This window comes from Fistularia commersonii, chromosome 1, assembly GCF_037954325.1.
Source record: "Fistularia commersonii isolate RoL2024-O1a breed Wild chromosome 1, RoL_Fcom_v1.0, whole genome shotgun sequence".
Taxonomy (NCBI): domain Eukaryota; kingdom Metazoa; phylum Chordata; class Actinopteri; order Syngnathiformes; family Fistulariidae; genus Fistularia; species Fistularia commersonii.
The window spans coordinates 29,608,216-29,634,139 of record NC_141284.1 but is presented as its reverse complement, the minus strand read 5'-3'; the positions used below and the strand labels follow the sequence as shown (position 1 = coordinate 29,634,139).

General features: G+C 41.7%; 2 protein-coding genes across 3 annotated transcripts in view; one reads left to right on the top strand and one right to left on the bottom strand.

Annotated features, from left to right (window-relative positions):
- The first annotated feature begins 1,865 nt into the window (after positions 1 to 1,865).
- On the top strand, positions 1,866 to 8,967 carry emx1 (empty spiracles homeobox 1). The gene is made up of 3 exons (XM_086159848.1): positions 1,866 to 2,211; positions 4,093 to 4,277; positions 8,800 to 8,967. Exons 1-3 carry the CDS (start codon positions 1,866 to 1,868, stop codon positions 8,965 to 8,967), a joined length of 699 nt encoding a protein of 232 aa, XP_086015974.1.
- A 7,547-nt stretch (positions 8,968 to 16,514) lies between these two features.
- The window catches only part of sfxn5a (sideroflexin 5a), a 30,215-nt gene continuing 20,805 nt past the window's right edge, over positions 16,515 to 25,924 (bottom strand). For both annotated transcript variants that reach the window (XM_086159826.1, XM_086159834.1), the window contains 4 exons: positions 23,342 to 23,457; positions 23,152 to 23,237; positions 18,553 to 18,670; positions 16,515 to 16,881 (listed from right to left, as the gene is read on the bottom strand). In XM_086159826.1, the coding sequence (XP_086015952.1) occupies positions 16,804 to 16,881; positions 18,553 to 18,670; positions 23,152 to 23,237; positions 23,342 to 23,457 (398 nt within the window). In that variant the 3' untranslated portion in view covers positions 16,515 to 16,803. The remainder of the gene's footprint in view (positions 16,882 to 18,552; positions 18,671 to 23,151; positions 23,238 to 23,341; positions 23,458 to 25,924) is intronic.

Genomic DNA, 25,924 nt, shown 5'->3' with positions numbered 1-25,924 from the left:
GTGGACCCTGCCACACATATGAATGTGTGTGTGTGTGTGTGTGTGTGTGTGTGTGTGTGTGTGTGCGTGTGTATGTATGTGTATACTAATATATTTTTGACTCATGCTCAAAATGTGTTGACCCCTAAAGAGTTTATCGTTTGTCCTTCCCTCCTCCCTTCCTCTTACCCTCCATCCTTCCCTGCTTCCACCCTTCCATCCTTCCATCCTTCCACCTGTCCACCTGTCCACCTTTCCACCCTTCCCTTCTTCCATCCTTCCGCCCTTCCATCCCACAGGGTTTAGCAGCTGCCAGGCGGGTCGAGCGTGCATGCGCGCCCTGCGCCACGGCTCAATGACCGTGTTAATCATTGTCTCACTTTTACAGCGCCGGTTTGCGCAAAGACTGCATTAGAAAATCATTAGCGATGGAAATGACGTGGTAAAACAAGTGGTTGATCAGGCTTTTCGAGATAAAGGCTCCTCCGCTCCTCAGATGCATCCTGGGAACGGGACTCTTCGTTCACTTCGCCCGTGATTCTTGTTAAATGGTGATAAAGGTCAGAAAATACTCGTATTACTTCGAGGCGCTTGAAACGCCGTCTCTGCGAGGTGCGGCGACGGGCGCAGGCACGCGCTCGCGCACGCACCTTTGCGGAACCTTCAGATATAAACCGTTTTCCCGCCGCCGCAGCGGAATGATTGATCTCTGCAAAAGCATACTTGATCATTAAAAACTCCAAATCTAGTCATTGGACATCTTCAGGCGCCTCTTGATGCCACGTCTGATGCCAAATGGCAAAATTAGAGTAAATATAAACACATACAATTACAATTATTTATATACAAATACAATATTTGTTTTCCATTTGTTTATGGCTCTCTTGTCAAAAGATATTATTAGAATTTCAGTGACACACACACACACGCATATTCGCCGTGGCGACTCATAAATGGAAAAGCCAAAAGGAGAAGAACATAAATATATAAAGAGCGAAATATATATATATATATATATATATATATATAGCAGCCAATATACATGCTGCCTGCTACCCCGAGTGCCCCCAAATTGTCATTCGGGGACAAATCAAGTTTTTTTTATCCTGATTGTGAATCCACGTTCCAGCTCTTTTACCAGCTTGAGTAACTGTGGCCTGAAACTCTTTCATTTTTTCCAATCAAAATCAAAATGCTATCTAAAGAAACGGCATGTTGCAGCAAACACAGGGAAGGACAAAAATATGCATTTTTGGAACTGAGTTACAAATTTGAGCCTTATTTTCTATTAACTTGTCATGTTTTTCTCCTATTCTTTATTTAGCCTGGGAATCATTGTAACTAGAAGATTATTCGGACAGCCTTGTAAACTCAAGACTTGAAATGGTCGTAACCATAATTCTTAGAAGTAAAAAAAAACAATGGAGGTAAAAGAAAAATAACGACCATCAAATCTCAAATCTATTCAACAGACAGTCTAAATGTTTCAGGGAGAGAAACGAGACCGTGGCTGGGCGGCGTCCGTGCGGGACCTTCACGCAGCTCCGCGCACACACACACACACACACTATTTTCCAAAATAATTTGGGATATTTTTCGCGCGCCGTTAATCGGTGTACGCGCCCGTGGGAGCCCCCCCCCCGCGGTCCACGGAGCGTGGACTCGAGCCGTGATTGGCAGCTGCCGCGGTCCAATCGGCAGCCTCCCCGCGCACGCGGACGCTCCAGGCCCGCGGTGCGCGGGGAGTGTGCGGGGAGTGTGCGGGGGAGACCCGCAGCCAGAGGCGCCATGAGACTCTGAGACGGAGCTTCTTCTCCGGCGTCCTTGAAAAGTCCGTCAGTCCGAGTCCGAGTCGCGGGGAGGTGATCGTCTGCTTCCAGGCGAGGATGTTCGCTCCCGCGGGGAAGCGCTGCTTCACCATCGAGTCTCTGGTGGCCAAGGAGAGCTCCCTCGGCGCGGAGGACCCCATCCGACCCACGGCGCTCAGCTACGCCGGCCAGACCGCGGACGCCCTGATGAACGGCTACCAGCCGCCGCCGGCCCGGCCGCTCTACCAGAGCCCGGAGCTGGTGTTCCCGGACGCGGTGAGCCACCCGTCCCTCACCGTGGCGCCGCACCAGCTGGGCGCCTCGCACCTGCAGCATCCGCACTTCTTCGGCACGCAACACCGGGACCCGCTCAACTTTTACCCGTGGGTGCTGCGGAACCGCTTCTTCGGGCACCGATTCCAAGGTGAGGGCGGCGGCCGGACACCGAGCCGCTCCGTTTTGCGGGTTTGTTCGGGGAGCCGCTCCGCAGAAACAGGCCGGTCGACGGCGAGGAGCGGCCGGACCTCCGATCTCAAGCTCAGGCCGCACGGGAAGCGGCGGACGCAGAATTTCAAGCGTCGAGTCGAGGTCCTGCGGTCGCGGCCGCCGGGCTTGAACTTGTTCACTCGAAGACGTTCCGGCCTCTTCACTGCGTCTGCAGGTGAACACATTCGAGCCCGGTGGGAACGACGGGATCTCACCGGGACCTGGACGGCGGAGAACCTCCACAGACGTCGTGAAAAGTCGTGCCGATATTCTTCTCTCTCAGGCCAACAACATCCCGGGTTTTCAGCAACGGATTCTAATCCTTCAAACGCAGAGTTCTCAGAGCAGCAGCAAATGTGGTGCAAAAGAACGGACCGCTGGGATCTCCAGCAGAAAGCAACAACGAAGAGCTTCGCTAGAAAATTCACCTCGTCTGAAAAATAATTACTAATGTTTTCAAACAATATTAAATACTTTATCAAACCGCCCATCAAAGAGAGACGACGTATGACCAAGCCGTAAACTAGTTACATTTTTTAAACGATTCTCTAGAAGTAAAGCAGTTGTCAAATATGATTACAAGCAAACGCACGCTGAACGTTGTGTGGCCTCGAAAGCCACCAGAGCATCGCGAATGTGAGTTAAACAACAATAACAGCGCGGCCGTGTAACGTGAAAGAAAAGTTTCAACCGATAGAAAACATTTTCAAATACAATTTAAAGACAAGTTCTCTTCTTCTATTGCATTGCATTGTATTCTAGTGTGTTCTATTCCATTCTATTCCAAATGGTCTAAAGCAAATAACGCCGCAGATCTCATCAGGAAACTAATGTTTTCATCCCGTGTTTCTTTCTTTCTTTCTTTCTTTCTTTCTTTCTTTCTTTCTTTCTTTCTTTCTTTCTTTCTTTCTTTTTTATTAACTACGAAATTAGCAACAGAAATATTCTTTTTGTATTTGGAAAACCATTTCGTACAGGACGGATTTAAATGAGTGACATGTTATTTCATTTACTTGCTGCACTATTGCACTTGATGCATTTGATCAAAATTATTTTTTTCTCCTATAAAAATGAAATATCGTTAGTCAAGGTCTAGCACAGACTTGTATTTTGTTTTTGTTTGTAAAGTTAACTGAGATATAGCAAATAAAGCGGACCCATTTCCCCGCATTGATAGTAAAAAATCTATTGTGGATGCCATTTACGTCTTACGACTAAATATTTTTCTTGCAAAAAACGATACATCTGAATGATAGGCCCAAAATCTTGCCAGATAACGCTTGCTATTAAAATTCATTGGGTAATTTTAGGTTCTACCTCGCTGTTACAGTGTTTTATCACGGCGGGGCTTTTAGAATCCATCAGCTCCTTTTGTGCGTCTAATAACCTCGTTAAAAGGCTCCCGTTCGTCGAACCGCACAATGGAAACACATGGGCGCTTCATTAAAGTCGAGGGGTCGGTGTCGAAGGGGGTGGCGGGGGTCTAACTGGGAAGTGATTAAAAAAAAGGAAAAAAAGGATTCAATACTCTTTTTAAAGAAAAATGATGACTAAGCCAGCGACAAAAACGATGTGTATGGGCGTAGAATACAGTTGTGATAAATATTCTTCTGTATGTGAATTAGAATATTATTTTACAGTAATTACTTTCATACAGTATGAAATGCATTCTAGAAAATAACAACAACAACAATGATAATATTATTATTATTATTATTTTTATTCATAATAATAATAATAATAATAATAATAATAATAATAATGCACTCAATTCATTGATGAGTGATCACGCTCTAACCTTCCGTTCGTCCGCTTGCAGGAAACGACGTGTCCCAGGACAGCCTGCTCCTCCACGGCCCCTTCGCACGGAAGCCCAAGCGCATCCGGACGGCCTTCTCCCCCTCGCAGCTCCTCCGCCTGGAGCGGGCCTTCGAGAAGAACCACTACGTCGTGGGCGCCGAGCGGAAGCAGCTGGCGAACAGCCTCAGCCTGTCCGAGACGCAGGTGAGCCGAAGCGCACGCCAAGCGAGCACGGATGAAAAACATACGAAAAAATGTCGTGAAAGTTAGTCCAAGCCAGCAAGTCCGTCTGTTCCGGATTGCTCAGGGCCGAGATGACAGCCCATGATTTCATTAGATATTTTATAATAACAATAATAATAATTATTATTATTATTGGTATTATTATTTTATTATTTTATTATTATTATTATTTCTAATTCGTATTGATAGAAGCCATCGAATGTTGTGATATTTCACAGAGGGCTGCAAAGACTCCGTCCTTAGAAATAAAAGCCAAGTATTGAGCATCTTTCTTTTTAGTGGATGGGCTAGAAGCCTATGTATACTGGAGTGTTATTAGCATTGTAAACAGGAATCATTTGGGGATATTTTCATCTTTATTTTGACGTTTAATATCATGCAACAAGCTGGATTCGAAGATTGAATTATTATTCCCAACTAAGCAGTTAATCGTCAAAGGCTGCTGGTTGGTAAACATCTTTGTCATCATTATTTTAATTCAATACATTTAAAGAGGTTAAAACTAGTGAGCTTACAGGCGGGGGAGTATGTGTCAGTCTGTAGAGAGAGATAAAATGGCATCTGCCGGACATGCATCAAATATTCACGATTTAAAACACAGTGCAATGGTATGAGAGCTCACAAAGGAGGTAACAAATCTAAAAATTACAGACCATTTCTTTCGGAAGTAATGCACTAAAAATGCCATATGTTAATTTTCCCACAAGGAAAATTAAATGGATGAATTAAAATAATCTGAAAGCACACAAGACATGGCTGCAAACTGAGTCGGGTTAAAAGATAACCACCCAGGTTGGATGTGATCAAAGACAGTAAATATTACTGATGCTGAAGTTTGACAAATCACCACAACCTGGGCGCTGTTTAAGGCCCCACAGGCAATAAAAAAAAGTAAAACCCTGAGTCAGCCAGCACTGGTTTATGCACATTCTGATACAGATTACAGATCACAGATTGCAAATTGTATGAAGTATGGTTGGAGTATGAAATCAAATTCCACACGATGTAATTAGATCATACAATTTTGAGATTTAGTACAAAGATGCCCAAAGAAACGATACTCTTTAATGTTGACACTCTTGAGTCAGGTTATTGAGATTATCTGACATGAAACTCCATCATTTCATAGACATCATATGTCTAAGAACAGGGACAATAAACATGCTACATTTTAAAGCCAAAAAGTAAATAATTAAAAACCTGTGTAACCTGTCCATTGAAAAGGGGGCTGATGTACAATTGCATCATGTCTGTGTATGAAAGATCCGGGCCACCATCCCTTCTTCTTGTCATTTAGTTTAAGACCAAAACAAAATGATTGTTTTCTTTACGTGACACGAGCCCGAGGCTCAGACAAACGTGCAGGGGGAAGTGGAAGAGGAGGTGAAGGGTTGATATGAGTGCTTGTGTTGCCATTTGGAAAATAAAAAATCACCAGGGCCACATACATACTGCTCAAAAACATAAAGGGAACACTGACACAACACAATATAACTCAAAGTCAATCATACTTGTGAGAAATCAAACTGTCCACTCAGGAAGCAACATGGATTCATTTGGACTAGTTTTAAGGACACTAACATTGGATCAGCCTATCGTGTGTTTTTCCACATTCATTTGGAGTGTGACTCTGAATTCTGACCTCTATGGGTTCATACATTTGATTTTTATTGATCATTTTTGTGTGATTTTGTTGCCAGAACATTTTACTATGTATGGAAAAGTATTTCATAAGAGTATTTCATTCATTCAGACCTCGGATGTGTTATTTTCGTGTTCCCTTTATTATTTTGAGCAGTGTAGTTTTGAGCAGTGTAATCAGTCAAGCTCATATATCGAGGTCAAACAAACCCATCAGAAAGCAATTCAGCCCGCTGCAATTTGTTGGAGCTGGGAAGACAGGAAGAGATAAAGTTTCAGTTTCATAATTTGATGTTGATATCATTATAATTAAACAACACAGCAGGGAAAAACGGGGTGGTGGGTCAGGATGAAATGATGCACTGAGGGACACATTAGTGTAGGAAAGTCCCGACTGAAAAGCAAGTATTGTGTGATTGTTACAAATCTCCCAATTATTGGATATTTCACCAAAAACTTTTTTTGAAATTCTTTTCAAACAATGCTTGCATCTTACAGTTAATTTTTGCATGTTTATTTTTAGTCTTGAAAAAACATCCATCAGAAATTCATAATTGATCCTGGAAGACTCCAAATGTCATCATGGCTCATGTGAAATTCCATGATTCAACCACTTCTAGGGAGTCTTGGGCGTTTTTTGGGCCGGGGTCTGAGAACTTTAAAATATCATGAAAAGGGGATTATTTCTTCAAAGTTTTTTTTTTTATGTTGCTTATCTGTCTTGCTGTTTTTTACATAATTTCTTGCAATTTTACAGATTTCGCAGAAAAGGTTTTGGTCAATTGTTCTCTGCGACATGTTTTGGTGGGGCGGTCCAACTTCTTATATGATGTACTCTTTACAACTTCTTTTTAACGATTATCACACTAATCTACACACCATCATGTGACTCAGTGGGAGCCATTTCAGCAATGGTTGGCAATTCTTCCAAATAAAACACCCAGGACGATAAAGAAGTAAATGACCTATTTTTACGCAACCTGATGCCAGACGCTTCATGGCCCGGTACCGGTACCGGTCCACGGCACGGCGGTTGGGAACCTTGGTTTTAGAGACTGGCCTCTGACTGAAAACCAGAGCTCCCAATTAAAGAGAGGTGGGCTTTCATCACAGAACCTTAACACGTGAAAGGCTGCACAGAATAAACATAAGAAAAAACAGAATAAACTTTAGACTTGTCTCAAAATGACTGATAAACAAGGATCAATAACAACAGCTTGATTTAGGCGTCAGCACAGCAGCGAGGCAAAAAAATCCCCCCCTTCACTTTTCCATTGTTCTTCAGGTTTAGTCACCCACACTTTGGACTTGCATCTAGCAGCAAAGACTCCAAATCATTCACCCAAACTATTTGAATTTGAGTTGCTGACTTAACCCCCCCCAAAATGACCACAAAACTCCTCCATCAGACACTCTCAAAAATGTTTAAATCATTTAGTTTTCTTTGAAAAATTGGGGCACCTCCTGTTTTCAGCTTCACCACAGAGTCCCTCTGACAGCGTCCATGACCCGGAGGAGAGTCCCGGACTGACGCCAGACGGTTTCTAATGTCACGTATCCTGCTTGAAGAGGGAGAAGGAATGAACATAAAAATACATAGAAACAGAAATACGAACATCGTGTCAGATTTGAACATCAACCATCAAAGCAAAAATCCGAAACTGTTTCTCGGTTGTATCTAATTTACAGAACAAGCAAGGATTGAAAACTGTTAAACTCAATATATTTGGGGGGTGGTATTTGGTCTTGGTGGTATTAAAAAATATACGCCTTGTATCTTTCATTACAGGCTTTTAAAACTCAGGTTCCAGCACCCCAGAATGAAAAAAAACAGGTGAAGCTACCGCAGCCTCGAGTCCCCCACTATTACGAGGCTTTTGCGTGTCCCGGGTCTGAAACTTTGCAAGTGGGCCTTTTAGGAACAGTCTGCCTCTCGACATCAGGTGGGCAGGCCTGCTCTGTTGTCTTTAGAGCAAAGTTGAAGACCCACTTGTTTGCTGTTATAAATGAGTCCTGAGCGTTTATGGGAGTGACTTGTTTTCTGGAACCCTTGTGTCCCTTGTGACAGGATAGGCTGAATAAATGAATGGAATGTGTATCTTGGTCATTTTTTATCATACGCTCGACCCTTCTCACTTGCACAGAACTTGGTTGGGGCTGTATAACATTCATTCGTTCATTGTCCGCCTCTCGCGCTCGGGGTCAAGGGGATGCCGGAGCCTATACAAGCTGTCGTTGGGTGGCAGTCGGGGTACCCCCATCCTGGGACGCTCATCAGCCAATCATAGGGTCACATATTGAAACAAACATCCATTACCCAATTTTCCATGCATGTTTTGAATGGTGAGAAACAACCCACAGAGACAGAACATCCAAATTCCATGCTGCCTATAATCATATTCTCTATGCTATATGTTTAATATTATTGTCATCAATACAGACAATTCCCCCCAGTCTTCATGGCCATGGATTGGGCTATTTCTAGTGATTTAAAAAATGTAGTTTTCACAGATTTTCTCATTTTTTTCTTGATCTATTTTTGATAGAATTTTGTGATATGTCGATGCGTCATCTGCTACATTTATATGTGATTATCCCAGACGTAAGATGTGGTCAACTGTATCAACGTAAAACACATGGACCTCTGAACATCTTGATGTGTTTTTTTTCCTTCGTGCCAAATTGTAACATTTACTGCACGGCGATATTGGCCTTGGAGGTTGACCTTCTCGATGGAGGGTAAAGAAGGTCACTCCCTTTTGTTTCCATATGACTCACGGCCCAAACCCGAAACCGGACCCACCTCACTGCCACATTCCTGACCCCTGGTTTTCCTCCTCAGGTAAAGGTTTGGTTCCAAAACCGACGGACCAAGTACAAGCGACAGAAGCTGGAGGAGGAGGGACCCGAGAGTCAGCAGAAGAAGAAGGGGAACCACCACATCAACAGATGGCGCATCGCCACCAAGCAGGCCGGATCCGAGGACATTGACGTGACCTCAGAGGACTGAAACGGCAGGTCGCTTTCAGACACACAAAAAAGGACAAACTCTATTTATTGTGATATATTATTAAGTATATTTAGACAGATCAGAGGTCTGAACATGTGATCATCTCTTCACCGGGGCGCTTTACTCTGATACGCTGGGGGGAGAAAAAAAAAGAACGACAACCATCCTTAACTGTCTGCGGATGAACAAAAGATCCATCACCTGCCGTTGGGTGCAGCAGGCCAAAGATGAAGAAGAAAAGCGTCAACCTCTACCATCGTGTTTGTACATAGGCCACTCATAAAGGTTGTTTTTGAAAGAGGGTATTTGTTTCATTAAATCTGTTTCTAACCACCTGCCTATGTCATTAACACATCGGCTACTCACCAGTTTCTCTCCGCCACCTGCGTACCATGTTAATTTAGAAATTTCCTCCATTAACAAACATGTTGTCACCCACTTCACATCCAGAACAGAGAGCAGGCTGGTGATGGTGCAGATCGGAGAACCAAGCAAGAAATTAGCCGTGTCCAAGGAGATCAGGAAGTATCATGATCTGCTTTTTCACTTTTTTCAAAGAACCGACTGATTCTCCAGACCTCTCCCGAGCCCTATCTCGTGTCAATGACATCGAAGCGAGGCGGCTCACAGGTGAGAAGCTGATGAGGCCTCGCAAAGCTCACCATAAGCTGTGCAGCCTCATCATGGAAATTTTGAAGCTCGACTAATGAGCTTCATTCTATGATAAAACATGCACTTTGTCTGGCAACGACAAATGACAAAACAGACAGTGAATAAAATGTAAAGAGACAATTAACCTGTCAAAACAGGTTAAAGTATTTCCCACAGCAGTCGACAAAGATAATATTCAGGATTTTTATTGCTTTTATATTGCTCTGTTATTAGTGTGGTATTACATTATACAGACCGCTTGAGGATTAAAAACTTATCTTTTTGTGGCTTGGAATCTTGATTTGGGACTTGCACAGCAATGTTTCATCCGATCTGTAATTTAATCCGTTTTTTTTGTTTGCCATTGTCGGTAAGAAGTGTCCATTTTACCTGCAACATGATAGCGCTCTCATTTCTCTGATTTTATTTATTTCATTTTAGTGTCTTTTTCCAAATGCCTTTTTGAATAGTGTCAGATTTCCTGCGGATCTGCAGGGTTGTCACTGCAGCCAGTGATTACAGTGGCAGATTTCACTCATTACCCCACTCTCTCTGCTGCTAATCAGCTTGGAACCTGCTGCTCCAAGTGTTTGATTAGAACGGAACCTGCAGTGTCAAAGTGGTCACCCTCAACTTAGATATTATGTCTTCTAGATTTTTGCTTTTTTTGAAAAAGCATTAAAAGGAAACCAAAGAAATTGAGTGTAAAAATCAATCAGAATGGTCCTTAATATCCCTTTGAAGTGAGTCAAGCATGTCAGGACAGTGTTGCAGGACAGTTGCACAGGTGTCAGGTGTGCTCGCTATAGGCCGGTATTTCCGCTGAATTCCAGCAGAAGCAGGACATAGAAATAATTCCCCTCCAGAGGGTTGCAACCTTTGAAAAAAAAAAGAAAGGGAAAGTAGTTGCTATTGTGCCGTGGTCCTTTTACCAGACGCTTCAGTAATCACCTGTCAAAAGGAACGGAAGGAATCTCCACCTAATGACCGCGAGGCTTTAGAGACAAGCGCTGCTGTCTGACCTTGATGTCTTGTTTTGTAAGCTAAGAGGCAGAGACCCCGAGGAGGTGTGTGTGTGTGTGGGGGGGGGAGCAGACATGTAAAGTACACTGGAGTATTTCTCACCTTTTCTTACAAAACACACAAATGCCTCAAATGTCAACGTCAGCTGCTGAAAAAGGGGTCACTGGGCCTTGTTTTGAATTTAGAGATATCCTACACTCTGTGCAGGTGCAAAGAAGAGACTTTAGTTTATCTAAATAAACACCATCAGAGGTGGATCATCTGCAATACAGTAGTTAACTCACTGCCCGACTGGACGCAGGGCTTTGGATAAGATGGGGTAGAGCGGCTGCAACACAGGGACACCAGACATGACATCATTTTTAGAATCCAGATTCATTTACCTATATTTGCAGACGTTGCCTCAAAAGGTCATCAGAAAAATCGATTGTATTCTAAAGGTAAACCTTGAGATTTAATAATTATCTGAGACACCATATTTGCAATTCTGTGCCCGAAGCAAATTCGTATGGATAAGTTAAAATCACGCGTGTGTAATGGACAAGAATGCTACAAATTGAGCAGGAAATTCAGTGATAATTTTATCCAGTGAGAAATTACCTCAAAACTTAAGATTAATGAAACAGATAAATAAAATTTTAAAATTCTTTAAAATAAATGACAATAATGGTTAGTTATGACATTGACAGTGTCTTTAAGTGACTTCACTGATTTGGTCTCTTTTTTCATTTAATCCCGACTGTTACATAAATATTTCCCTTATTTTATTGATCAGTTTAATAATGCCTTTTTTCTGTTTATCTGAGTCTTCAGTTTCTCTGAAACTTATTTTCTTTGTCATCATGATGCCTAAAAATGAACCTGACAAAACCTTGCATAATATCAATTCATTTACAAATTTAACTTCAATTACCAAAATTCATATATAATTACGGCTTTATTTATTGTGTTCACTGTCTTTCCATGATCAAAACCTTAATCATTTTCACCAGTATCAAATGAACTGTTCAGATAAAAACAAAAGCAGTGCAGAGTGGGTGCATGTAACATATGAATGGGCCCGGTTGTGTATAGCAATAGAAACAATTTATTGATCCCAAAGGAAATTAAGAAATGTGTGTGTGTGTGTGTGTGTGTGTGTGTGTGTGTGTGTGTGTGTGTGTGTGAGTTTATTTGTGCGGCATTGATAAGATAAGGGGTCTCCACCTATAGTGATTGCAAGGGTCCTGCTATGTTAGGGGTTTAGGGCCAAAATGGTCTGAGGACCCTCTCTCTACACCAGTGGATGTGATGAAGGTCAGAGGTTTAGTTCCATCAACAATATCCCTATTTCTCTGTCTCTCTTCCTATTCAGGATCAAATCCATTGGGAAAAAGTGGCTTCTCCCTCAATGCCACATCTTCTGACACATCTCTGTTTCAGCAGAGACAAGATTTAACCCTGTGAGAAGCAATCCACCAGGGACTTGGTGGATCTAAGCCTCTGCTGCTGCCGAGACGCCCGAACACTTAATTTAGGGGGGCTTGAATGATCAGTGATTTCATTGTTCTTTTTTTCTGGTCGGGGTATCCCGGCAAACACCGGTAACTATGAGCGAAGTTGTTCCTGGTTATGAAAACGGAAACAACAGATAAAACGCTTCATGCAGTCAGGCTGTAGCAGGCAAGCAGAATTACACTTGAGAATATACAGATCACAACCAATGCTTATCTTATTAAATATCAGAAAACAGCTTTCAATTTCATAAATTCATGAAGGACAGACAGATTTATAGGGCATGAAATCTGTCTTTTCAAACAAAACATAAGGAATTATTTTCAAAGCTCCACAGAAATAAAGAAAATATTATTTTTATACAATCAATGCAAACATGAATTATTGTGATTGATGCGTAAAGGCAGAAGAATTGCCATAAATTATGTAATTAGGTAATATTTCATTTTGTCAAATTACATTTTGACTGATTCATTATTTTAAAATAGTGCAGTAAAGTGTACAATAAGACAATAACACCACACAACATAAAAATTTGCTCTTTTTTTACCTTCTTTTGCAGTACAAGAAAGCAAAACAGTTTGGGGCTGTTTTGAGAATTAACTGAAACTATTTTGATAACTAACTAAGGTTTAACTATTGACAGACTTTTCAAATGTGCAAAATTGATAACCCATTTTCAAACCAGCTTTGGCTCATCATCTTCCTCAAGCATGTGGCATCCAGCGACGTTCCCACAGGAACTGGACAAACACACTAACCAGACAGATGACAGAAAATTACCTGAAGACTTCAAATTGATATCACTGAAGAGCAGGCTTTATTGTTAACACCATTACGTAATCTTAAAATATATATAAAATGCGTGATTGTTTACAGCGAGCCCATGGGATAATAGTGACGAATTAGGACAGTGTTGACAGTTTAACTTTTACCTCAACTTCAGAAAGAGAGAGAGAAGAATTCATCTCTGCACCGAACTTAAAAAGAGAGGAAATAGAAAGGGGGCGTTCTCATAAATCAAAGTGACTTCACTGCTGAAAAAGAGGGGACCAAAAGCAAATATGGTCATTTGATAAAAATGGGAGGAAAAAAATTGCAATGGTGTGTGTTCACAATTTTACTTGGAACTGAGAACATTTACAATAAAATACTGAATTAAAGTATTTCATGTAGGCTGATAAAATCAGTTGAACTCCGTTTTGATCGTATATTTACAATAGCTTAACTGCCTCAGAAAACTGGGAATGACAGCAGGAATTGTCAGCAGAAAAATTGGTTATGTAAAGATATATATTTTAATTATCTTATTTCAGCAAATATTAACATATAAGTTTTCCTACTCAAAACAGAATAAAAGTGACATAAATATTGTTTTATATACAAACAAATGTCTTTGTTTTGCTGATGTGAAATATTATCTGCTAATATGAAGCTTGCTTTAAACAATTCATGACTTTGAATATAAATGACAAATTTCACAAGAAGATTCTGCTTTATATTAATTTTTCATAATGGATTAACTTCATAACTTTAGGGTTTTTTATTTACTTTTGATTCACTCCATCTCTAAATCGTTTGAACCTTTATGAATCCTAGATTGTTAATTCAAGGTTGAAAAAGCAGAATGGCAGGGGTAAGGGTTTAACGAGCTCATGTTTGCTAGTTAAGAAGTAAACATTTAATAATAATAATTTATCCTTCATTAATCCCCGTGGGGAAATTGGTTCTCTGCAATGAACCCATCATGGATGCACCACGTGCAGTAGGCTGCCAGCGGAGCAGTGAGGGGTCCAGTGTGTTGCTCAACAACGCTTCGACACATTAGGAGGGGCCGGGAATCCAAGCAGGAATGTTGGCTTCCACAGACGATTGCTTGACCTCCTGAGCCACACTTGAGCTTAAGGAACCTGGTACTCCCAGGCGGTCTCCCATCCATGGACCAACCAGGCTCGGCCCTGGTTGGTACTTGGATGTACCCTGCTTAGCTTCCGAGCTAAGCGGACGAGATCTAGCAGAACAGCAAACATCAGCTGCATCTGCATAACATTTAAACATCATATCATGCGCAAATCTTAAAAATGTATAATCTGAATTAAAAGAAAAATATATCACCTTGATGGGCTACCAGATTGCAACTAAACTAACTCGCTAACCTTTGCTAGCTAGACCGTTTGTTACTGGCTAATGTAGCAAGTAGCTTGCTGAGATTTTCAGCATCGACTTTTAGCGAAACTTTGACAAGCCACTGCTTGAGAAGCACAAATGTGAAACGATACTAAATTCACCAACATAAGCATGTCATTTTAAGCTAAAATTCCAGGGTGAGGGAATCAGTATCACATCACTAAGTGTTTCTGGGACACTGGAACCCAAACCACTGAGAATATTTTGAATATCATGACACCCATACACAAAAAAAAACAATAAAAAAAAACATTGATTGACTTAAAGGTAAAAAAAAACAAACAAATAAATAAATAAATAAAAAAGCAAGCCAGTAAAGCCTTAATTATTTTCTAAATTGAGAAACTCGGTCCAGAGGGCAACCAAAGTACAGTAGATACAATTCAAACGGAGCCCTAGGATAATTAAAAACAATGAAATGCAATCAGCGTGGACAGCCAAATGCAGCAGGATACCAGCTGAAAAAAAAAAATCACAAAAAACCAATTTGTTTATGTGCTCCAGAGATTAATTTGGAAAAATAATGGAAAGTCCTGCTGTCACCTCCTGTACCCACAATTAAACATTGCGACCAGCAGGACAGTCAATTCAGCAATTTAATATCTATGATTGCAATTACAAAATTCATTTAATAACATAGTGTTTTGAAATAGTTTACTCTTTTCACCATTGTCCACCCCGAGTAATTACTTTCCATGTGACAAAGAGATTCAGGATTGGCCTATTCTGGCCCAAACCGCAGGTCGAATGAAATAAAAAAATATGGTCAACTATTCTTTGAGATTGGGGCCTTAAAAAGAAAATCTAATTGTATTCTACATGACACTGATATACTGACCTGAGATCAGTTGGGAATGAAATGAAATCCTTGGATGCAGTACGGACTGAAGATATACACAGTAGCACAACAATACTACAATGAATACAACTCATACATGAACATTTCCTTGTTTCCTTTCCTTCCTTATGTTCTAATTGCTGTTTAACAAATGACCGAGCTAATAATTTAGCTGAATTAATCATTTCTGAAAGTTTTAAAGAGGGGTTGGAATATTTTCTACTCTGGAGTACTCCGAGTGAGAGCCACCGAGCAAGTGGGACATACTTGTTGCTCCCGGCTCAGCAGCTGCACACTGGGTTTTAAGCCAGTGGACAAGAGGATTGCGTCCATCCGCCTCAGGGCGGGGGAACGGGTTCTGCTTGTTTGTGCCTATGAACCAAATAGGAATTCAGACAACCCATGCTCTTTGGAGTCCCTGAAGGGGCTGCTTGAGAGGACTCCTACGGGGGACTCCCTTACATTCAATAGGGGCAGTGTGACTTTCGTCCTGGTCGCAGAACAATTGACCAGCTCCACAATCTCAATGGTGTACTTGGGGGTGCATGGGAGTTTGCCATAACAAGAAACCCCACATTTAGAGACAGGGAGAACATGCAAACTCCATGTCAGAATCAAACCAGGGACTTAATTGCCATGAAGCAGAGGTCCAAAACTACAGTGCCCACATGCCACCACAGTTCATGACAAATATAGTTATATTTCATAGTTTTTTTTTTTTTGGTGATTAAAATGCGATTAATAGAATAGAATGTGCCTTTAATTTTCCCACAGGGAGGAATGTTTCAATGTCTGTAAAAACAAAACTTCAAAACTAAAGAAAAAACAAAAAACAATGCTATGTAAAGAAGCACTAATGTGTCTGTCAAAGACATGACATTAGTGGATAGTAAACTAAAGTTAACTGCAGGTCATTGCAATTTTACAATACTTTTCATTCATCCATTCACTGTGTAAACCTCTTCACCATATCGGGCTACAGGAATGCTCAAGCCAATCTCAGTGGGGCAATAGTTGGGATTTAACCTAAACTAGTCACCAGTTAATCCCAAGACCTCTTTTATGTATGGAAACTGCAACACAATTTGGATTTTGTTGGCAGCACTACCACCGGAAGCACAGACTTTCCAACAACTTAACGATACAAGACGCACTGAATATGACATTTACTGAAAGAGAAAAATGTCTGTTCCACGTGACGTGTATGTCTTTATGATTGAGCTACTTTCAAACACTACAACGCTAACCAACGGCAATTCGATCTAAATCATAGCTCTTTGTTTAGTTAAAAATGTCCCCCATAGTGATTTGTGCAACACAGAGACCCGCAAAGTTCAGAGTCAAGTAAAATCAAGGGTTGGACTATTTATTGAAATACCGCACCGTTGGCAAACAATCTCTGTGATGTAGCAGGCTGGACCCTGATTCAAATATCTTCTCATCCAGGAAATTAAGTATATTATTTAATCTTTGATCACAAGTGGTCATGTGTTACAACTTGAAGGCCATGTTGTCCCAGCATCAACTGCCAGCTAATGCTAACGGCTTGCTGGCTAACAGACAAATTTACCATCGTTCGTTATCCAGAGGGATGGGGGTTTGAACCTTGGCGAGCCGAGGATACCGATTTCAGGTGTTGGGCCTCACAGACCTTTGTTGTATTTCACAATCTTAAAGTCTGTTGCCATGGCAATTTCTGGCTCAAGCTGATTTACGCTGATCTGTGGGAACAAAGGATATGTACACACACACACACAAACATACACACACACATTGCGCGGGCGAACACATGCACACACGTACACACAAGAGACGGGTCAGTGTGATCATGATGTCGTCTTACAGTACATTCTGGTGGACATGACGATCACTATTTAAGGAATTGACAGAGTTCCATCTGCAACTGAAAAATATTTCCGAAAGGCTTTCAATGTTCTGTACTTACCGCTAATGTGCAAAAAAATGCCAATTTGGCTGATTTGAGTGTTATATGATGTCTGCATGTCCTAATATGTGAATCAGAGACAGATGGCTATCGGAGGCAGAAGCCTAATCAGACATCTTGAAAGGTGTGAAATGAGAAAGTTGGACCAATTGAGTAGGCTCCCCAAGGGACTGGGGCATTCATGCTGCTTTTGGGGACTTTTATTTTTTTATCATCTGCCTTCCTTGTGTAAGTGCAAAAAAGGAGTTGTGAGACAAAAAAAAAACAAAAAACAGGGAAGTCTCCTTCGAACGAAAAGCTGCTTTTAACAGGACTGATGGTGACACATATGTCTCGCGGTATTTTGCCATATGGCTTTGCAAGCTATTTCCAGTGGTAATTAAATGCTTAATGTTGGAGCGTCAGAGCCAGTTGGCCTGTGTCAGCGAGCTGCGTGGCGAGGGGACAAAAGAACGGGAGGGCGGAAAGCAAAGCGAAGCACTTAACGACTGGAATGACACTCGGAGAGGCAGTAAGGCCTAAGTTCAGGGTGTCAAAGCCACGGGCTGTGACCAGAGAGGGTGACACGGACGGTGACATTGATCAGGGATGCGCCTCATTAAGACGGGGGCTCCATAGGGAGCAGTGTTCAGGACACTTGTCACCTTTGTCACAGACAGAAAGTGGAGCAGGAACAATATCCAGTCTCTTGGGATTTAAAAGTGTAGCGTAAATAAATAAAAACACGAGAAACTGCCGGTGGCTCTGGTGACATTGAAGTAGAAGTTGGTTTTTATGGTGAGGGGTTGAAAGACCGAATGGCACAGGAACCGAAGCTTTTTTTAGTGTTGAAAGTGTTGATTGACAACACTTTCTGGGAAAGCTCTGTGATGTCTATTTCGCAGTACAAACTTTGAAAGTTTTGACTCTCCAACAGTAACCCTCACCCCCTTATAAATTGTAATAACCATTTACATGGCAATTAAGTTACCAGAAATGGGGGCAAACTGTGAGAACCAGAGAAGGGGTTTAGTAAAGTTCTCTTTCTGATGCTCAAAATTCTTCTCTGGGAGTTTCTTGTGTTATGGGCGTGGGCTTGTATTATGAAGTCCTACCAAGTCTAGGTGCACCGTTAATAGCTGAGCATTAAACCAGAAGGCAAGAAATAAAATGTATTGGCGTCGTCCTCATCAGACGCACGGTGTTTCTGGTTATATAACTTAAAGCTGGCACCTGAAGGCAAGTTCTGTTGGATACAACTGTGCTGTCGGATGCTTTTTTCATATGTGTTCATGTTTGTGTCATGATCCCACCGAAAACAAAAACAAAATTCTAAATCAGTAATGACAGAAAAGCGGATAAAAGTTTGGAGGATCTTCACCCAGACCACCTTTCATGTCTTCCTGAGGTTATTGAACGCTGTGATTACAGAATTGTTTTTTCAAATTTTTTTCTTCAAATGAAATACCTGTGACATCTGCGGAAAGAGGCTGATGGCTAACGGCAGCGCCAGGCTGAAGGCGGCCAGACACACCAGGGCATGAGCAGGCAGGACCAGCCTCTGTCGTCTCTGCAGCAGAGGCAGCCTGGAGGGACAGACGGCAGAAAAGACCTTTAAGACCTGCTCGCTTTGGCCTAATTTGGACATAAGATGAAACGACGTCAAGACATGAACCAGCAGCTGTTAGTGTTTACTCAGCATCCAGAATTATTGTTCAGAGACTTTGAGGAATCCTCAAATTCCTAAAATGCAAATAAACAGATTCATTTTTTGCTGCACTTCCTCAACAAATCTTGTATTTCACCAAGGTCTGCAGAGGTCAGGGGTCAGGACGTTTGCCCCCCTCTGTGGATTAATGAGTGGTTTATGAGATTACAGAATAAGGACCACAGATCAGTCAGGTTTTTTGAGCTTTAAAAAACGCAATAACAGGATAACAGAGTTCAGTTAATCTAAAAGTCAAAAGTGTGTATGGCTCACCGTAAGTTGTGAAACGGAAATACGGTAAATCATTGAGACATTCAGGAAATCAGTGGAAAAAGTAAGACATTGTTTGTAATTTAAAAAAATGATTTACATCGCAAGAGTGACGACTTTCATGCATGTCCGATACTTTTTTCCAAAATTTGCAAATCTTCAATTTATTTTGTCTGCTCCCATCAGGGGTCGCCACAGCGAATCGGCCTGCTCCATCTGACCCTTTCCTCTGTATGTTCTCACACCCAATAACTTCATGTCGTCTCTCTCTACATCAATGTATCTTCTCTTCAGTCTTCCTGTTACACCCCCCCCCCGCCTGGCATGTCCAACTTTGGCCTGCTTCACTATTCACGATCCCTCATCTGTAAAGGTCCAAACCATCTCACTCTGGCCTGTCTGACATTATCTCCCAAACATCTATCATGTGCCGTGTGTGCCTGATGGGACTTATTCCTGATCCTATCCATCCAAGTCACTCCCAAAGAGAACCTAGACATCTTCACCTCAGTTACCTCCTGCTTTGCTTCCTGTCTTTTCCACAATGCCACTGTCTTGTACAGCTTTCCTTTCATTCTGGCTGATCACCACCACTACCCTGGAATTTCAAGTTTTAAGTCCATATCTATATCCAGAAATCTATTTTCTAGCCTCCTGCGGTGTTTCTCCTCCCACTGTAGGATAATCCCCTCTTCGCTGTGTGGGACGGTGAACCCAGCAGGAGCTCGAGCAAGAGCTGCTCCGTCTCTCCTTCAGCAGCAACGCCTCTCGCCATAACGAGGAGAGCTCCTGCCTAATGAGGGAGCTCATTAACACGTATGGCTGCCATGCTTTAATTAGGCTTCAGGCACACAAATCAGCAGATACACATCTGAGCGGGAGCTGCTGCACAAAGACAGGAATTGCTGGGAGAAAGTTGTGAGATGGATTTCAGGTGAGAAACATGACAATCAGGTAAAAAAAAACTCAATGTGGTCCAAATTCAAAAAGCCACATTAAAATCTAACAAATAATCTGTCAAGAGGCTGCGTTCCAACAGCTGTTGTTCCTTGGGGTTCCAATCGCACAATTCCTCAAGGCCGTGAGTGAACTGCTTTAATTGAAGATTCTCTGAGATACCACGATACACCAGCAAATGAGAACCAGAAAGCACTTTTTGTCCAGATTATGAAATGAATAAAAATTATCACAGGTTATACTTCCAACAATCAATTTTCCTCCACAACAAATGATACATAACAACTACCTGCTCTTTTTTGCCATATCCAGGGCCAGCTACCACTGAGCATCCGGGTTAGCTTGGATATGCTGGTCTTAAAGTAGCCACTATATCCAATGGTAGCAAACTAACCTGGCCTGAGGGAGTGAAGGTCGGGTTAGTCTCTCTCACACACACACGCGCGCACACACACACACGCGCGCGCACACACACACACACACACACACACACACACACACACACACACACACACACACACACACACACACACACACACACACACACACACACACACACACACACACACACACACACACACACACACACACACACACACACACACACACACACACACACACACACACACACACACACACACACACACACACACACACACACACACACACACACACACACACACACACACAATCTCCCAATTGAATACTTCCTAAGCAGTTTTTCCATTTGATTTTTAATCACTCAATTATAAAAACGAAGTGAGACTAAAATTCAAAAACACAGAATACATTGCTGGATTTACGGTGAGGCTGATTTTGCAGGATAACTTTTCATTGAATAAACAGAACACTTTGATTTGTCCAGATGATGTCTGATATGAGACACGTTTTTGATCTGAAATATTCATAACAGTTTTTTCAATATAATCACTAAGCAAACTAACAAAAACGTATTTCAACCATGAATTTTTCATCCATAAGAGCCGACTGTCTTTAGCAAAAACAACTGTGACCTGCTGCTAAATAAATCTTTTGGACATTTGAGTTCAAAATACTTTGATTTTATGGCACCCAAACTGAAAAGACACAATTATATTGTTAAAATATCAGCTTTTCTTAGCTCTACTGCGCTAGGAAGACTTTACTGATCAATATTCAGTCAAAGATCATATCAGTTTTTAGTATATACATTACAAGATAAACACCAATGTTGTGTCGACGTTGACATTTGGCTGAATGTAGAATGTACCTAATTACGATCCAGATGATGGCTGACCTTGATATTAGGTCATATTTGGGTTGTGTTTTTTTTTCCCCACTAACTAAGCCCATGTCCTTCCAAAAAGGCAGTTTAGGGCCTCCACACGGTGGGACAATTGAATTTGTGTTGTCCTCAATACTGTTTTTTTCTTTCAGTCCAATGTGGTATGTTCAGGTCTGTCTGATTTTGATTACTGAAATGTAACAACTTCATTATGAAGTTCAACTGACGTGTTACACTGCTATTCAACAGTGTAACAGCCTGAATGTCTCCTATGGGAACTTTTCAATGTTACTTAAGTGCGAGACTAGTCATTGAAATGTTGGGTTGTTTTTTTAAGTACTCCAATAATTCAGTCTTATTCGGGGTGTAAATCCATATTTATATACAATAACAGGTCTCTAACTGCTTTCTCCTACAGAAGCACATGACAGATGGATGCCATTGTCCTGAATATACTTTCAGCAGTGTAATCCATCATGGAGGGTCTGGAAGACAACCATCTCTGTCCCCTTGTTCTCGCTCCATTAAGTGTCAGTGAAGGCAAGCTGTCATGGCGGAGAGCAGCTGAGCGTTACTCACCTGCAGCCTCAGTTCATCTCCCACCTTGCTTTCCGACACACTGTTTCTCTCTCACTCCTGCCCCGGTCTTTTATTCATTCATTCATTCAGTTATTCATTCACTCTGCAACGAGCTACCCAAACACAGCTATCCTTTCTGCCTGCTTGGCGCTGTTCAAGACAAGTGCTGTCCAGGATTTACAAAGATGGCTCAGGCTCGCTGCCATGAATCATTACAGCACAATATGCTATTACAACATGATTAAGACAATCAAAGGATGCAAAACGGTTCTAATTTACTAATTTATCTTACTTAGGTGTTGTTTGCTTTGCTGTAATGAATCTGATGAGTTCTTAATTACTTTTAATGCTCTTCCTGTTCTTTTGATGTGCTTGTTGTTTTGTAGTGTCAACAGTGATGTCTATCCCAAGGGGTTTGTCCAATTAAATTTACTCATTAAGTATGATTACAGGCACATCACGCTCAGCAGTCTTTAACAGATAACGATCGAATAAAAATTTACAAGGGCAAAAAACACTTTTAGTATATATTCGCACATAATAGTCAGTACCTCTGTACTTCCCCTTTTAATCAGGGTCATTTTCTGCAATCCAGACCAGGCTGGTAACCATCATATGTCCATGTCACAATCAATTCCTAACTAACACACACACACACACACACACAGACACACACACACACACACACAGACACAGACACACACACACACACACACGCACACACAAACACAAACACACGAACACACACACACACACACATCTCTTCTATTTGATTTTGGCATTGAATAATGCTTCCTTTTCTTTTTTTTTAATATTTATATCCTTTTTCTCATTTAATGTTGCCTCAACAGGGAAAGCGAAACATGGTAGATATAAAATGTTTTTGATGTTGCAATTATCTTCTAATAACCACTTTTTGAAATAATTGTTGAAATGATTTGCCTGTGCTGTTTGGCTGAGTTTTTGCTTGTAATGCATGCAGTGTTGATGGAGTAAAAATGACATCCAAAATCTTGAAACATGACATTTGCAATAATTTTGTCCACCATGCATTTACAATGCAGCTAAGCCTTAATGGAATAACACTCAGTGATAAATAATTCTGCATCTATGTGTGCAATAGTTTTAAACATTTTGCTCATGAGCAAAAAGGAACTATTCAAGTGTGTTTCAACCATTCACCCGGTGTTGATCAGGAATGCAGTGAAACTGACTTCAGAGAATTAAAATCAGCACACACTGCAAATCCCTACCTTTTCTGTTTCAGGAAGTAATATTAAATTCCTTACCGTTCCAGAGTGGCCATGATGACGGGTGGGAGAACAAGGATCGGCACAGGCAGGACCACTCTGGTCAGGGCTGTCTCTAGCAGAGCCTATCAGGAAATTTGCAATTGAGAGGTAGTCTTTACGATAAACAGAGCAGCATGTGATGAATTGACACCAGACACATTCCTTTTGTCCCAGTGAAGTAACATACATGCCTGGCAGCCACCTTCGATATTCCCACCACGTTCCCGTCACCGTCAAGCACGCTGATGCCCTCCGTCAGTTCTGAGTGTCTCATGAGCACCACGTTGCAGACGTTTGCACTTGCTGTGGAGAGGCGAGAATGTTCAGGAAGACGCACAGTGAAATGTCTCACATCAAGGAAATTTGACATGGTTTATTATTTCACAAATGAGCAAATTGTCTCTTCGCCCTCCGGCTTGGGTGTAAGATCAGGCAGCGTGGGCATGTTCTGCAGGAGTAGAGGGGTTCAGTGAACAACTTGAGGACACTTGGGTAGGTTTTGTGATAATGGCATGAAAATAATTTTTCCATTATCTACATGGCACACTTGTGTTTTAATTCTTCAAGACTCAAGTCACGGGTTTGACAAAATTCTGAGCTGCCAAAAAAATTATTCCATGGTGAAGACAGAGTGGATTTGAAACTCCTGGGATCCCTAAATAAAAAACACATTTATAGCACACTTTTTGTCACGGTGCAGTACAAATGAAAGGGTAGGACACCAATGAAATAATGACACATATGTAATTCATTAAATCCGAGCGACACGATAGGGTTAAAGGCTTCCGATTGACCCTCTTTCTGCGAGGCTGAAGAACCATCCACGGCGCCACTGTGTCATCAAAAAGGAAAAAAAAAAAGAAAAATACCTCACTCAAGCAATCACCACTCACGACTCATGCGCCTCACCAAATAAGCAGGTCTTCACCATTGAATGAAAAGAGTAGTTGTTTTAAAGGGGAGGGGACATGAAGCTATATGTGAGTTTGAAGGCAGCATGGCATCACCGGTGCAACAGCAACGGATGTCTCGCCTTGATGCTATCGTCTCAAACTCCATCGGTCCAACCTCAGCTCACCTTTGACCAAATTCCATTTCGTATTTGTCAGGGTCTCCATCATACAATTGTCTGAGCCAACAATACGTATTAGAATGAGCGTTGGCCAGTGCTGTGTTTTGAACACACATCAGCATTTCATTTTTTGCTCCTTTTTATACAAAAATTGAAAATATCTCAATAAATGCAGGCAGAAGGAAACCCCATTACACATCATAAACTTCAGCTCAGTTTATCTTTCAAATGCTGATGTGATATGTGGCCAGCACTGTCTTTTCTTTTAGACTTTCTACAGCATGTAATGAGTTGATGGAGCACTAAAGTCCAATTTATGTGTTTCAATGTTTTAAATGATGGTTACACAAGGAGCTTATTATTCAACCATGATTTCTAGAGCATGGTTAGCTGGATTAAGGAAACTCATAAATACTCCTCGTCATATACATAAGGAGTAAAAATGCAACCTCAGGGTGGCACTGGCCCGTGTCTCTCCAAGCCTGCCTTGGGGAAACACGGTGCAGTGTATCCCTGAGCCGGTCCCAATCCTGGATAAATGCAGAGGGTTGCGTCAGGAAGGGCATCCAGCATTAAAACTTTTGCCAAAACCAAACATGCGAGTCAACCATAACCATATCATACCGGATCGTTCGTGCACCGGGTTAACAACGACCGCCATTGGTACTGATGACCTACAGGGTACTAATGGAAATTGGGCTACTGTGGGTCGAAGAACAAGAAGAAGAAGAAGAGGAGGAGTGCGTGTTCGGAAGCAGAGAGAGAGGAGGAAAGAGTCTGGGACTGAGAGGAGGGACTTTGAATATTGGGACTATGACAGGAAAAGCTAGAGAGTTGGTCGACATGAAGACATGAAGTTGTACTATTATGGTACTGACAAGAAGAGAAATGGAGAAGGAGTTATCTTGAAGGAGGAGTTCGTAAGGAACATCCTAGAGGTGAAAAGAATGTCAGATAGACTTATGAGTCTGAAACTGGAAATTAAAGGTGTGATGTTCAGTGTTTTTAGTGGCTATGAACCACAGGTGGGATGTGAATCTGAAGAGAAGGAGAAGTTCTGGAAAGAGAAATAAACGGTTAGGGTTAGGGTGAAAGAGGTTAGCAAAGAAGAAGTGGGATACTGAGAGGACTGAAGAGAACAGACAGGAGTTCAGGGAGATGCGGCGAAAGGTAAAGATAGAGGTCGCAAAGGCAAAACAAAGGGCGCACGATGACTTGTACGCTCGGTAAGATACTAAGGAGGGTGAGAATGATCTATTCAGACTGGCAAAACAGAGAGATTAAGATGGATAGGATGTACAGCAGGTCCGGGGGATTAAGGATAGAGAAGGAAATGTATTGACAGATGCTGGAAGAGTGATGGGAAGATGAGATGGAAAGAGTACTTTGAAGAGATGACGAATGGGGAAAATAAAAGAGAGGCAAGGGTAGAAGAGGGGGCTATTGTAGACCACAAAGTAGCACAAATTAGTAAAAGTGAAGTGAGGAAGGCATTGAAGAGGATGAAGAGTGGAAAAGCAGTTGGTCCTGATGATATACCTGTGGAGGTGTGGAAGTGTCTAGGAGAGGCAGCGGTAGATTTTCTGACTATATTATTCAACAGGATCTTAGAGAGTGAGAAGATGCCTGAAGAATGGAGACGAAGTGTGATGGTGCCCATTTTTAAGAATAAAGGGGATGTGCAGAATTGTGGCAACT